Raw genomic sequence first — 12,966 nt, 5'->3', positions numbered from 1 at the left:
GGGATAGGCTCCAGCTTGCCTGTGACCCTGTAGAACAGGATAAAGCGGCTAGAGATGATGAGATGAGACCCAATCACGTCATATTCTGGGGCGTGTTCAGTACAGAGCGCCTGGAGTATAAATATAAATCCAAACCCTGCTTCAAGTGCATTCATATTCTGTTCATAAATGAGATACAAACACAGTAGAAGTACGAAGAAATGAAAAATGACTTGTTTGTGGATTTTAATTTTAATCTTCAGCGCCATGTGTAAGTAATATGAGTCAATTATTCACATCTAGTTTCATAGATTTAAAAAAAATAAAGTCGATTGAGCTGATTGCTCTCAAACACTTTTTGAAGCTGTTTATGTTGAAGGATCTCCTGATGTGATTTTTAATAACAGTTTATATAGACTGGTTTAAGAAATGTATTCATTACTTAATTAATGTGTGATTTTTCTCTAGATCCAGTCCAACCTGGTAGACGCTGGGTTGCTGCACAATCCCTCACAGAGTCAGGAGTTTATCAGCCTGATAAAGAACTCAGTGTGGATATCGGAGCCTCGGCGAGTCTGCAGTGTTGTATTTTTGGAACAAAAGATGGAGAAATTATCTTTTTTAAGCAACAAAAATCAGTGCTAATTATAATGGTTTAGATTTAAGATTCACTCACATTATACAAACCACTGACACGCTGTATCCCATCTGTTACTCTGGACTATTTATTTATTTCTCTTTCCCAGGACTCTCATGTCGACTCCTGGACTTACGCAGCTTTACAGTTTCCCAAGAAGGGAAGTGGAGTTTGTTTCTCAGACAAGTTGGTGTACTCTGAAGTGACGTATATGAAACTGTAATATATTATACAACTGCTTCTTCTTCTTCTTCTTCTTCTTCTTCTTCTTCCTTCAAAGTGATTATTAACAATCAATGATACAAAAACCACAAATCTGTTTCAGACCTAATCACTTCACACATGTAATAAATGTGATACACTCCTGTTGTGTTTTGTACAGATGTTTTTGTTGCCTGGTTTTTTATTCTGTATTTTGCAGAAGGCACACAAGTCTGGGAATAAATAAATATGGACCCTGTAGTACAGGATAAAGCGACTAGAGATAATGAGATGAGAAGTAAAGAAATGCATGGTGGTGTAATGTTTAGCACTGTCACGTCACAGCAAGAAGGTTCTGGGTTCGAGCCCAGCAGCTGATGGGGGCCTTTCTGTGTGGAGTTTGCATGTTCTCCCTGTGTCTGTGTGGGTTTCCTCTGAGTGCTCCGGTTTTCCCCACAGTCCAAAGACATGTGATGAGGTTAACATGGGGCAGCCAGGACCTGAGGTTGGGCTGAAATGCCCTTGAGCAAGGCACTGAACCCCCAACTGTTCCCCGGGCGCTGTAGCATCGCTTCCCACTGCTCTGGGTGTGTGTGTGTGCTCACTGCTCACTTGTGTGTGCATGTATGTGTGTTCACTGCTTCAGATGGGTGAAATGTAGAGGAGGAATTTCACTGTGCTTAAGTCTGTACTTGAGTGGACGTGCGATAAATCAAGGCTTCTACTTGTCTTCTAATAATTAACTCTCATCTCATTATCTCTAGCCGCTTTATCCTGTTCTACAGGGTCGCAGGCAAGCTGGAGCCTATCCCAGCTGACTACGGGCGAAAGGCGGGGTACACCCTGGACAAGTCGCCAGGTCATCACAGGGCTGACACATAGACACAGACAACCATTCACACTCACATTCACACCTATGGTCAATTTAGAGTCACCAGTTAACCTGACCTGCATGTCTTTGGACTGTGGGGGAAACCGGAGCACCCGGAGGAAACCCACGCGGACACGGGGAGAACATGCAAACTCCACACAGAAAGGCCCTCGCCGGCCACCTTCTTGCTGTGAGGCTACAACACTAACCACTACACCACCGTGCTGCCCTATATTAGATTAGATTAGATTAGATTAGATTAGATTAGATTAGATTAGATTAGATTAGATTAGATTAGATAAAACTTTATTGATGCCTTTCGGAGGGTTCCCTCTGGGAAATTAAGATTCCAGCAGCATCATTACAGATAAACAGATAAAAGAAATTGAGAAAAACTTCTAGATAAATTAAAATAAATTAATTATTTACATATACAAATATAAAAAGAATAAGATTTGGGGAAGAGAGGAAGGGGGAGAGAGAGGAGGGGGAAAAAGGGGAAAGGGGGTGCAAGCAGGAGAGATATTGCACTTTATATTGCACATTATATTGTACATTGTCCAGTATTGCTTATTGTCAGGCTAGGCTACTGCTCCTTCCCGTCCTCTGTCCTCCTGTTACCCCTCCTCCCCCCCAGAGAGGAGTTGTACAGTCTGATGGTGTGAGGGACAAAGGAGTTTTTAAGTCTGTTCGTCCTGCACTTGGGAAGGAGCATTCTGTCACTGAACAGGCTCCTCTGGTTGCTGATGACGGTATGCAGAGGGTGACTGGCATCGTCCATGATGTTCAATAGTTTGTCCATGACCTCTTCTCTGCCACCATCACCAGAGAGTCCAGCTTCATGCCGACCACAGAGCCGGCCTGCCTGATCAGTTTGTCCAGCCTGGATGTGTCCTTCTTGGATGTGCTGCCCCCCCAGCACACCACTGTGTAAAACAGGACACTGGAGACCACACACTGATAGAACATCCACAGGAGTTTCCTGCAGATGTTAAAGGACCGCAGCCTCCTAAGGAAGTATAGCCTGCTCTGTCCCTTCCTGTGTAAGTGATTGGTGTTGCAAGTCCAGTCCAGCTTGCTGTCCAGCCACACCCCGAGGTACTTGTAGGAATCCACAGCCTCCACCTCGACTCCCTCGATCAGAACTGGTCGTGACCTTGGACTGGACCTCCCAAAGTCAATGACCAGCTCCTTGGTCTTCGAGGTGTTGAGCTGCAGATGGTTCCTGTTGTACCACACAGCAAAGTCCCTCACCAGGCTCCTATACTCCTCCTCTCTGTCGTCACTGATACACCCAACGATGGCTGTGTCATCGGCAAACTTCTGAATGTGACACAGCTCTGAGTTGTAGCAGAAGTCCGCGGTGTACAGGGTGAAGAGAAGAGGGGCCAGCACCATGCTCTGGGGTGCTCCAGTGCTGCTAATCAGTGTCAGACGTGATGTCCTTCAGTCTGACATACTGCAGCCTGTCAGTGAAGTAGCTGGAGATCCAGGTGACCAGGCAGGGGTCCACTCGCATCCTGTTCAGTTTGTCCTGAAGCAATAGGAGCTGGATGGTGTTGAAGGCACTCGAGAAGTCCAAGAGGATCCTCACTGTGCCATTTGCCTTATCCAGATGCGAGTGGGCTCAGTGTAGCAGGTAGAGGATGGCATCTTCCACACCAACACCTGCCCTGTATGCAAACTGCAGACAGTCCTGGGCATGTTGTACCTGGGGTGTGAGGAGGCTGAGGAGGAGCCGCTCCAACATCTTCATCAGATGTGAAGTGAGTGCCACTGGTCGGAAGTCATTCAGCTCGCTGGGCCGATTCTTTTTGGGAACTGGAATGATACATGATGTCTTCCAGAGGGTGGGCACTCTCCCCAGCTGCAGGCTGAGGTTGAAGATGCGTTGGAGTGGTTCACCCAGTTCAGCAGCACAGGTCTTCAGTAGTCGGGGACACACCTTGTCTGGGCCTGCTGCTTTCCTGGGGTGAAGCTTCCTCAGTTGACCTCTGACCTGGTCTGCAGTAATGCATGGAGGAGTCTGTGTTGAGGTGGGGGAGGAGGGGGCTGCTGTGATGACTGGGGGGAGGTGTGTTGAAGGAAGAAGGAGAGATGGCTGCAATGAGGGGGAGGGTGGGGGGGACGTGGGCTGGTTGAACCAGTTGAAGAAGTCATTCAACTCGTTTGCCCTCTCCACTGTCCCTCAATGACTCGGGTCTTTGTATCATGGCCTGGGATGGTTTTCACACCTTCCCAGACCTCCCTTATTCTGTTCCCCTTCAGCTTCTGCTCCACCTTCCTCCTGTAGCTGTCCTTAGCTTCCCTCACGCAGTGTTTCACCTCCTGCTGTGCTGCTTTCATCACCTTCCTATCCCTGCTCCTGAAGGCAGCCTTCTTCCTGTTGAGGACAGGTTTGACTTCCTGTGTAACCCATGGCTTGTTATTAGGGTAACACCATACAGTCTTAGCGGGGGAGACCATGTCTGCACAAAAGTTGAGGTAATCCATCAGACAGTGTGTCAGCCCCTCTATGTCCTCACAGTGTGGGCTAAGCAGCACATCCCAGTCCATGATGTCATAGCAGTCTCTGAGGGCATCTTCCATTTCAGGGGACCACCTCCTGATGGAGCTAGTTGTTGCAGGCTGCCTTTGAACCAGGGTAGTGAACTTCAGCTGTAGAAGAACCAGGTGGTGGTCAGGCTTCCCTAGTGGGGGGAGGGGGTGTGACTCTGGTGGGGTTTACATTAGACCGTATCAGCGGATCATCAAATTAACGTTTTTAAAACGATTAGCGTGCACACAGCAACGCCAATACACGGATACGCTCGGCTCCGCAGGCATCCTGCGCTCCAAATCACTCCGCCCTGAACAGCGAGTGCCCTCTGGAGGGTGCGCACTCTGGCCCTGCGCAGCTCACAGAGCGCGCGAGTGAAGTGCACGAGCAGTGATTCGGGACTGAGCCGCTGTGTGTGTGATCCCAGTGCATATCGGCATGCGCGTCACTTACCACTTGCAGGTGGAAGGATGGCAAGCCTAAAGACAATCATAACTACACAATGGGCAGTATTTGCATCAGTATTTGCAGTATTGTCATACTTTTATACTCTTTAATGAAAGGTGATACAAGGCGGAAGTCGGCGCCATTTTTCAGCAGTCGCGTCACATGACCAACGCCAGCGAATCAGGAAGGTGGATGTCACAGTGACATTGTCCAATGACGACGCCAGCTAGAGCTCAGCACAGCATATCCGCGTATCCGCGTATTCTCAATGTTTACACAGCACCGGACCAGACACGATCTGGATTGAATACGTGGACCCTGACGGATTCCCGTTTCCCGGCGTTTCCAGGCATTTTAATGTAAACGGACAGTGCATCCGCGAAGAAAACGAGACAGATACGGTCTAATGTAAACTTGGCCTCTGTATGCATCCCTCACATTAGCATACAGCAAGTCAATTGTCCTATTGTTACCTCCGCCAAGGAGGTTATGTTTTCGGTAGCATTGGTTTGTTTGTTGGTTTGTCTGTTAGCAACATTACCGAAAAATTTATGAACAGATTGCTCTGAAATTTTTTTCAAGAGGGGTGATTGGGCACAAGTAACAATCCATTCAATTTTCGCTGTGATCCGGATCACTGTCTGGATCGCGGAATTTTTTAAAGGATTCTTGGCGGAGGTCTGCGCTCTCCGAGTGCTTTTCTAGTTCCTTGTTGGACAATCCACAGCCTGGTAAAAAGCAGCCAAAGTAGAGTCCAAAGTAGCATGATTAAAGTCCCCAGAATAATAAAATTTGTCACAATAATAATACAGTTTTACACAACTCACAAACTGAAATGATGGATAAATGTGAGATCAATAGAATATTTTTTTTATATGAGTTCATATTTTTATACTGAATGTCCAAAAAGTTTGTTACCTCACCCATGACGGAGTAGGCGGGGCGAAGTATTGTAATCAGTGTGGTTTGATTGTTAACATTCTAGTGTCTAGACTGTTGCACCGATTGACTTCAAATTTTCAGGGTAGGTGGGCAATGGTGTGTAGATTACCTCATTAAATTTTGGGGGTAATCGGGTCAAAGTCACGGGAAAGGTCAACCTTTTGGTCAAAATAACATATTTTCCATTATAACTCAAAAATGGTTGCTGATAGACAGATGTTTACTATTATGAGCACGGGCGATTGCTCTAAGACAACGAGGGAGGCTCAGCCTCCTCTAAAAATGACGAACATCATGTAGGATGAATTGCGCTAGGCTTATGTTATAGCTGACCTTATAACATTGCTATTTCAGATCCAGAATCATAGACATATATGTGCTCAACCCAACTACAGTGCGAAATCATTCCGTTATAACTTTCCCCAGTTCGCCTAATGTGTGCGTGAGTTTTTCCCCCTCGTGACAGCACGATGCAGCCCAGCCTCAGTGGATTGGGAGCTATGTGCTTGTCAATCTCAAAATGCAAGACGATTATTGGACAAATACTGCGAAAATGCCCACCCACGGAGTCTCACGGACTCCCAGCCTCAATGGACTTCAACAGCATTTGGGAGCTATGTGCGTTTCAATCTCAAAATGCAAGACGGTTATTGGACAAATACTGCGAAAATGCCTGCCCACAGACCCCGAGCCTCACATGGGAGGGACATGGCAGTTTCCGGGAGGAGACTGGTGATTGGTGAAAGCGGCCGGATATTTTCTTTGATTGACAGCTCGTTTCAACTATAGACAGGCAGCGGTACAGTGCGGTACAGTACAGTACGGTTTCCCGCCCAATTGGGCGGTTTTAAGTGCATTTTGGCGGGTTTTGAACATATTTTGGGCTGGATAACGTCAGCAGTATCTGGCAACATCAGTTCAGTCCCATGCGGATTTGCAAGTGCTGTGGTGTATTGTAAGAGATCGGCTTACATTTCGATTTCATTCATTACATACGGTTTCTACCAGCTTTTTTAGTTTGTATATATTTTCATTGTAACTAAAGTGTAAATATAGTGTTGTCAAGTTTGCTATCTTAGTTCCAGAAATTTTGTTTATTTGAGTGACTGAACTTGAACTTGAGGGGGCTAGTCAGCTAGCAAGAAACCTGCGCACGGATGCCAAGCATTTCTGATTTAATTTTGGTGAAGCCATTTGCCAGTCTTCTTTTTGAGGAAAAAATTAAAATTAAAGAGCAGGGTAGACCAACGCCTCAAACTGACTTGGTGAAAAAGGTAGGGAATAATACTCGTTCCTTTCAGCTCTCCTGGTACGAGAAAGTGAATTGGCTAACAGCAAGTGACCCACATCAACAACAGTAAATAGGCTACTTTAGTAATATGTCATGGATGGACCAAAAATATAGAATCTATTTAAAATGTTTATGCTGAGTATATTATATTGGAATATATGTTTTTTCTGGATATGAATTAAACACAGCTACAATTTGGAAAACATTTTTAAACAAAAACACAGCAAAGGTCAATTTTTAAACAACATGCCACAATTTTAAAATATAAAATGTTAAAATATACCCCCCCCAACACCACCATCATGTATATTGGACAGTGGGCTAATGGGCCAAAAGAACCTGTTATTTCACAGTTTGTGATGCTGCCAACAATCAGCCAGATCAGAGGCAAGAGTATGGGCAAAATTGATGTGTTTTTTCTTTTAAAATCTGGAAATATCGTAACCGACCAGCCTCCCCTGTTTGAAAGACTACCAGCCGCCACTGATTATGAGCATATAGGAACTCCAATATGGCCTTTAATTTGGCACCATGATCATTGACATTGAATGACCCTGAAAGGTCAAACTCAAGGTCATGGGTTTTCAAAGGGCGATAACTTGAAAAATGGTTCATGATAGCCAGATGATTACCATTATCAACATATAAGAAGTCTCATATGGGCTTTCAGTTGCCATCATGATCTTTGACCTTGAGTGACCTTGAAAGTTCAAACTCAAGGTCATGGGTTTACAAAGGACTATAACTTTAACCTTGTTCATGATAGCCAGATGTGTCCTGAAAAGCGCCCTCCTGCCAGTGCCTTATTGGTGATGGACCCAGAGCTGGAACCCAGGCAGGTGCTACCACTCCTCTGGATCAGAGCCGACCTGGGAGCAATGGTGATTCAGGAGTAAAGGCCAATTTATGCTGACAACCCAGTCCTTACAGACGATGTCGCAGATAGTGTCTGCGTAGCCCCCCCACCTTCGCAGACGCTCTGCGCGCACCTCCCAAAAATTGTGACCACCGCAGAAGCCTCGTAGACAGCACCGCAGACAAGAGGGCTCTGATTGGTCCACTCTACATCCGCTGTACACGCACTTCTGCTTCCCTACTTTCCCGGTTTGGTTTGTTTTCACGACCGGCATTTTTAAAAACATGAGCGAAGATGGAGCAGCACGAAGAGCGGTTGATTGAGGAAGTACGTACATCTATACGACTCCAGTTCTAGTCATTATAAAAAAAAAAGTTCTAGTCATTATAAGTAACCGGAGGATAAACACTCCACTAACCACACCCACCAACTACTCCTAGTGACTTTGCGCCCCCTTGCGTTGTGCCGGTGAATAACATCGCGCACGCCTATTTCTCCCCGCTCAACAATAAATTACAACTGTCTGCGAAAAGCTATCTGCAAAAGCCTTGTCGCAAGAGCATTCAGAGACCTTAACTCCACTTTCCCCAATAGTCAAGTCCTCCTGGACCTGAGACTCACCACTGGTTGCAGTTTAAAGTCATACCCAGGACTAGTAGGAACAGTTACATCATGTAAACATATTCATATACTGTACTGTAGTTATTAATCTGTTGACTGCAAACTTGGATCAAAGAAAACTCATCTTTTCTCATCTCATTATCTCTAGCCGCTTTATCCTGTCCTACAGGGTCGCAGGCGAGCTGGAGCCTATCCCAGCTGACTACGGGCGAAAGGCGGGGTACACCCTGGACAAGTCGCCAGGTCATCACAGGGCTGACACATACACACAGACAACCATTCACACTCACATTCACACCTACGGTCAATTTAGAGTCACCAGTTAACCTAACCTGCATGTCTTTGGACTGTGGGGGAAACCGGAGCACCCGGAGGAAACCCACGCGGACACGGAGAGAACATGCAAACTCCACACAGAAAGGCCCTCGCCGGCCACGGAGCTCGAACCCGGACCTTCTTGCTGTGAGGCAACAGCGCTAACCACTACACCACCATGCCACCTCAACCAAAACTCACTAAATTAAAAACAAATTGGTCGATAATAATAATAATAATAATAATAATAATAATAATAATAATAATTTGGACCCAAAGTTTTGAGGAACATTTAAAGGAATTATTCTAAGAAGTTAAATTATGAGCCTTATGTTAAATTGTTGAATTTGGTTTTTAAAAATAAATCTTTTTGGGGTCGGTGTAATTTATTATAAATTTAAACAGATCCCTGTTTGCAAAATCTTTGAGAAGCTCAGCATTAAGGTGATGCTTAATGCATAATAAAATCTGAATCACATTCTTTACTGAATTAATGTTTGTTTTTCTAGATGCAGTCCAGTCTGGTAGACGCTGGGTTACTGCACAATCCTCAGTGCCACCAGTTTATCAGTCTGATAAAGAGCTCAGTGTGGATATCGGAGCCTCAGCGAGTCTGGATTGTTGTATTTTTGGAACAAAAGACAGAGAAATTATCTTTTTTAAGCAACAAAACAGAAAACAGCCTCAAATAATTGTCAGATTCTTTAACGTTTCTGGAGAAAAGTTTTACAATGAATTCCAAAATCCTCGTTTCCAGATTAAACAACGTGGAAACTGCTTCAATCTGACCATTTCAAACACCACGCTGTCTGATGAAGCCGTGTACTACTGTGCACTCGTGTTTCCATCTGGAACTTCTTTAAAATTTAAAGGTAGGATTTCTACTGAAGTGAATAATGTGCTGGTTAAATGTAGAAACGTTTCATTCTTCATTACTGTTAGTGTGTGAAGGAGTGAAATGTTCACTGTGTTTGGTAACTTTAACAACACGGCATTCAGGGTTTATTTTTAGTCCGTGATTCATGATAAATGTTTACAGGTCAGAGTTTTACCACTGAATCAGAAACATCGAAACCAGCTCTGTGTGATCACAACACGAACATGAACACACAAGAGAAAACAGGTCAGATGTTGTAGAATTATGTTTTAATTAATTAATCTGAAAATCATAATGAATGATTTGTCTAAATTATGATTTTTTTAGATGTTATTTTTTGGACTAATGTCATTTTCATTGTGTTTGATGCCCATTCAGAAGTGACCAGATCTCTCCACTCCTCAGTGCTCGGTTTGGGAACGGCTTTGGGTTTGTGTGCACTTCTGATTTTCTGTCTCATTTATTTCATACTGAGGAGAAGAAAATGGGATAAAAGTAAGTGCTTTGTTCACCAGATAATAATTTCCTTCAGTTCAGTTTTGTTAAAAATGACTGAATAAGTGTGTTTGTGTATTAATAGTGCACACTTCCATAGAAGATTCTCCAGGAACGAAACAGGTACGTGTGTAAGAAATTATAACATTAATTACATACGATTATATTCACTTTAAGTAATTTTGTAATTTCTGTCGCTTTGATAATCTCTACTTTAGTCATCAAGGAGTGTCTCTATGGCTCACTGTTCACTTCTAATGGATATTATTAATATGCTGAGACAGTCATATACCAGGCTTGTAGTACTCGAGTCCGACTCGTGCACTAATTTTAAGGACTCGTGACTTGACTCGGACTTGAACACTGATGACTCGGACTTGGACTCAGACTCGTGCATTAACTGCATTCCGACTCGTAAACTGGAGACGAGGACTTGGATTTTTTCTTTATTTTTTGTAACATGCCATAATAATTTGGCATAATAAATTTACATTAATTTTTATACTAATTTTGTGCAAGAGAATGCACATTCATCTGTTCATACGCCATATTCAGGAACAAACTAACGTTAATGGCACTAAAATGCCTGGAGAGAACGCCGCTAGGATTGTCCGCTTTGCTTCTCCAGACTTCTCGTGCAGTGGGAAAAAATGCACTGCTATGTGTTCCATATGCAGAAGAACTATCGAGGAGATGACGGGGACAACCTCGAACTTCAATCGTCATTTGGTAAGACTCCACCCAGAGAAGGAAGTGACACGCTATGTTCATTGCCCTGTTGATAGTGGGCGGGGCTTGCTGAGCGATGAACTAGCTAGTGTTAACCCTCTCTCATGTTATTTGCCCTGTTGATAGTGGGCGGGGCTTGCTGAGCGATGAACAAGCTTTTTATCTGTAGCCTATTAACTCAAATGGCGCAGTCGAGCAGGAACGTTAATCCAACACAGTATCAGAGATGCTTTCACATAAAGGCAGCAACAGCCACCGTCAAATGGTGCAGTTGGAGTCTTGTTCTCGGACTCGAATCAACTTGAATCAATAGTGGACTCAACTCGAAATTTCCTTTAATGACTCAAACTTGAACACTGTGGACTCGAGACTGGACTCGGACTCAAGGTTTAGTGACTCGACTACAACACTGTCATCTCCTGCTGCTTATACTGGTCTTAATGTTCTGTAAATAGCCCTTATGCTCAGCTTTGCATACATTTTAATTTAATTTTCAGGAATCCGATGCTGAAAAGGTGACTTATGCAGCTTTACAATTTGCCAAAAGGAAAGCCAAAGCTGAAAAAAGGAAGACTGACTTCTCGGAGGATTGCATCTACTCTGGTGTGAAATAAAATCCTATGTTCTGATGTAAGATTAATGATCCCAGGTTTTGCTTCTGTATACATGTTAATGCACTGCGTGTTTTTTTTTAAGTGTGCAATGTTTAACCTCAGTTAATAATGAACATATTTGTGATTAAAAAAAAGACTGTTGTGTTGCACCTTTATTGACTTTAATTCATGTAAGTAAGTGTAAAAAAAAGAACAACAGATAAAGGTTCTTTTATAGTTAAGCATCAGTTATAAATAACTTCAGATAAAATGGTCTGCCAAATGAGTAAATGTAAGTATATATATATATATATATATATATATATATATATATATATATATATATATATTTTTTTTTTTTTTTTGTGTGTGTGTGTTTCTGTGGCTGGGTGGAAAGAAGCACAGCTTAGATTAACTCTGTTGCAGCATCAGACTGTCATCCTGATTTGGAAGTTTCTATTTATTTATTTATTATTATTTTTTTTTTTTTCTGGATTATTAAAATTTTGCTTTGTGTCCAGTGTCCCATTTTCTAACAACAGAGAGGTTTTCAGGACATTATGGATATTAAATGTTTTCGAACCTGTGGTTTTTCTATGTTTTCCCACAACCTGCATTAAAATTAGGAAAATAATCATCAATTTTCAATCATAATTGTTGTATTTAAAATTTTATTGTCCACTATTTAGCAGCATAGTGGTACAGTGGTTAATGCTGTTGCCTCACAGCAAGAAGGTTCTGGGTTTGAACTTCATGGCCAACAGCGGCCTTTCTGTGTGGAGTTTGCATGGCCGTGTCTGTGCACGTTTCCTCCAGGTGCTCCGGTTTCCCCCACAGTTCAAAATCATGCATTTAGGCAAACTGGCTCCTCTAAATGGTCTATTGATCAAGCTTGGAGAGCGATGGACTCTGCAGATGGCACCACGATGCACGATGGGAAGAAGGCAAGCTGGTGGAGGCAGTGTGTTGCACTGGGCAATGATCCGCTGGGAAACCTTGGGTCCTGGCATCCATGTGTTAAAAGTGCGGACCACTGCACCAAAGTATTATTAAAATAAAAGTATTATTAAAGGAACGATGATGTAACCCGATGGTAATAATGCCTCTGTCCCAACTTTTCTTGAGTGGATTACAGGCATCAAATTCTAACTTCATTCATATTTCAAGAATACAATCAAGTTGGTCAGTAAAACTACCGAAAATCTTTTCTTTGGACTTTTGTCAGTTAAACAAAAGATTCCTTTTTTTGCATTTTGGAAAATATCACAACGTATCTGGAAATAAATACGTATTTGTGATTTTGTCCACACATGTTTTATGCAGTGGGCAATTAAAATAAACAATAAGGCATTAGTGTAGGCGCACGTGAGTGTACGAGTAAACCACATTTTCCATTCAGTCAGAACATCTTTATGAAGACCTCACTGTGCAACACCAAAACACAAATATGGAACAATGTGGGGTCGATGTAGGCAGATCAGAATATCATGTGCTCACTGATCATGTTTTTTTTTTATGACACCCAATCACGTCATATTCTGGGGCGTGTTCAGTACAGAGCGCCTGGAGTATA

At 43.2% G+C, this 12,966-nt stretch overlaps 1 protein-coding gene across 1 annotated transcript; it reads left to right on the top strand.

Annotated features, from left to right (window-relative positions):
- The first annotated feature begins 246 nt into the window (after positions 1–246).
- LOC132890364 (uncharacterized) lies at positions 247–11,414 on the top strand. The gene is made up of 7 exons (XM_060927172.1): positions 247–250; positions 448–564; positions 9,209–9,571; positions 9,739–9,822; positions 9,982–10,071; positions 10,157–10,200; positions 11,298–11,414. The coding sequence occupies exons 1-7, from the start codon at positions 247–249 to the stop codon at positions 11,412–11,414; spliced, it is 819 nt and encodes a 272-aa protein (XP_060783155.1).
- The last annotated feature ends 1,552 nt before the right edge of the window (positions 11,415–12,966 follow it).

This window comes from Neoarius graeffei, chromosome 8, assembly GCF_027579695.1.
Source record: "Neoarius graeffei isolate fNeoGra1 chromosome 8, fNeoGra1.pri, whole genome shotgun sequence".
NCBI lineage: Eukaryota > Metazoa > Chordata > Actinopteri > Siluriformes > Ariidae > Neoarius > Neoarius graeffei.
Note: the sequence above shows the minus strand (reverse complement) of the source record. Positions and strands in the feature narration are given on the sequence as shown.

Bases quoted from the DNA above. Each gene is read 5' to 3' on its own strand.
- LOC132890364 (XM_060927172.1), top strand. The intron at 9,823-9,981 runs GTCAGATGTTGT...TCCACTCCTCAG, and splicing joins GAACACACAAGAGAAAACAG to TGCTCGGTTTGGGAACGGCT. The intron at 10,201-11,297 runs GTGTAAGAAATT...TTTAATTTTCAG, and splicing joins CAGGAACGAAACAGGTACGT to GAATCCGATGCTGAAAAGGT.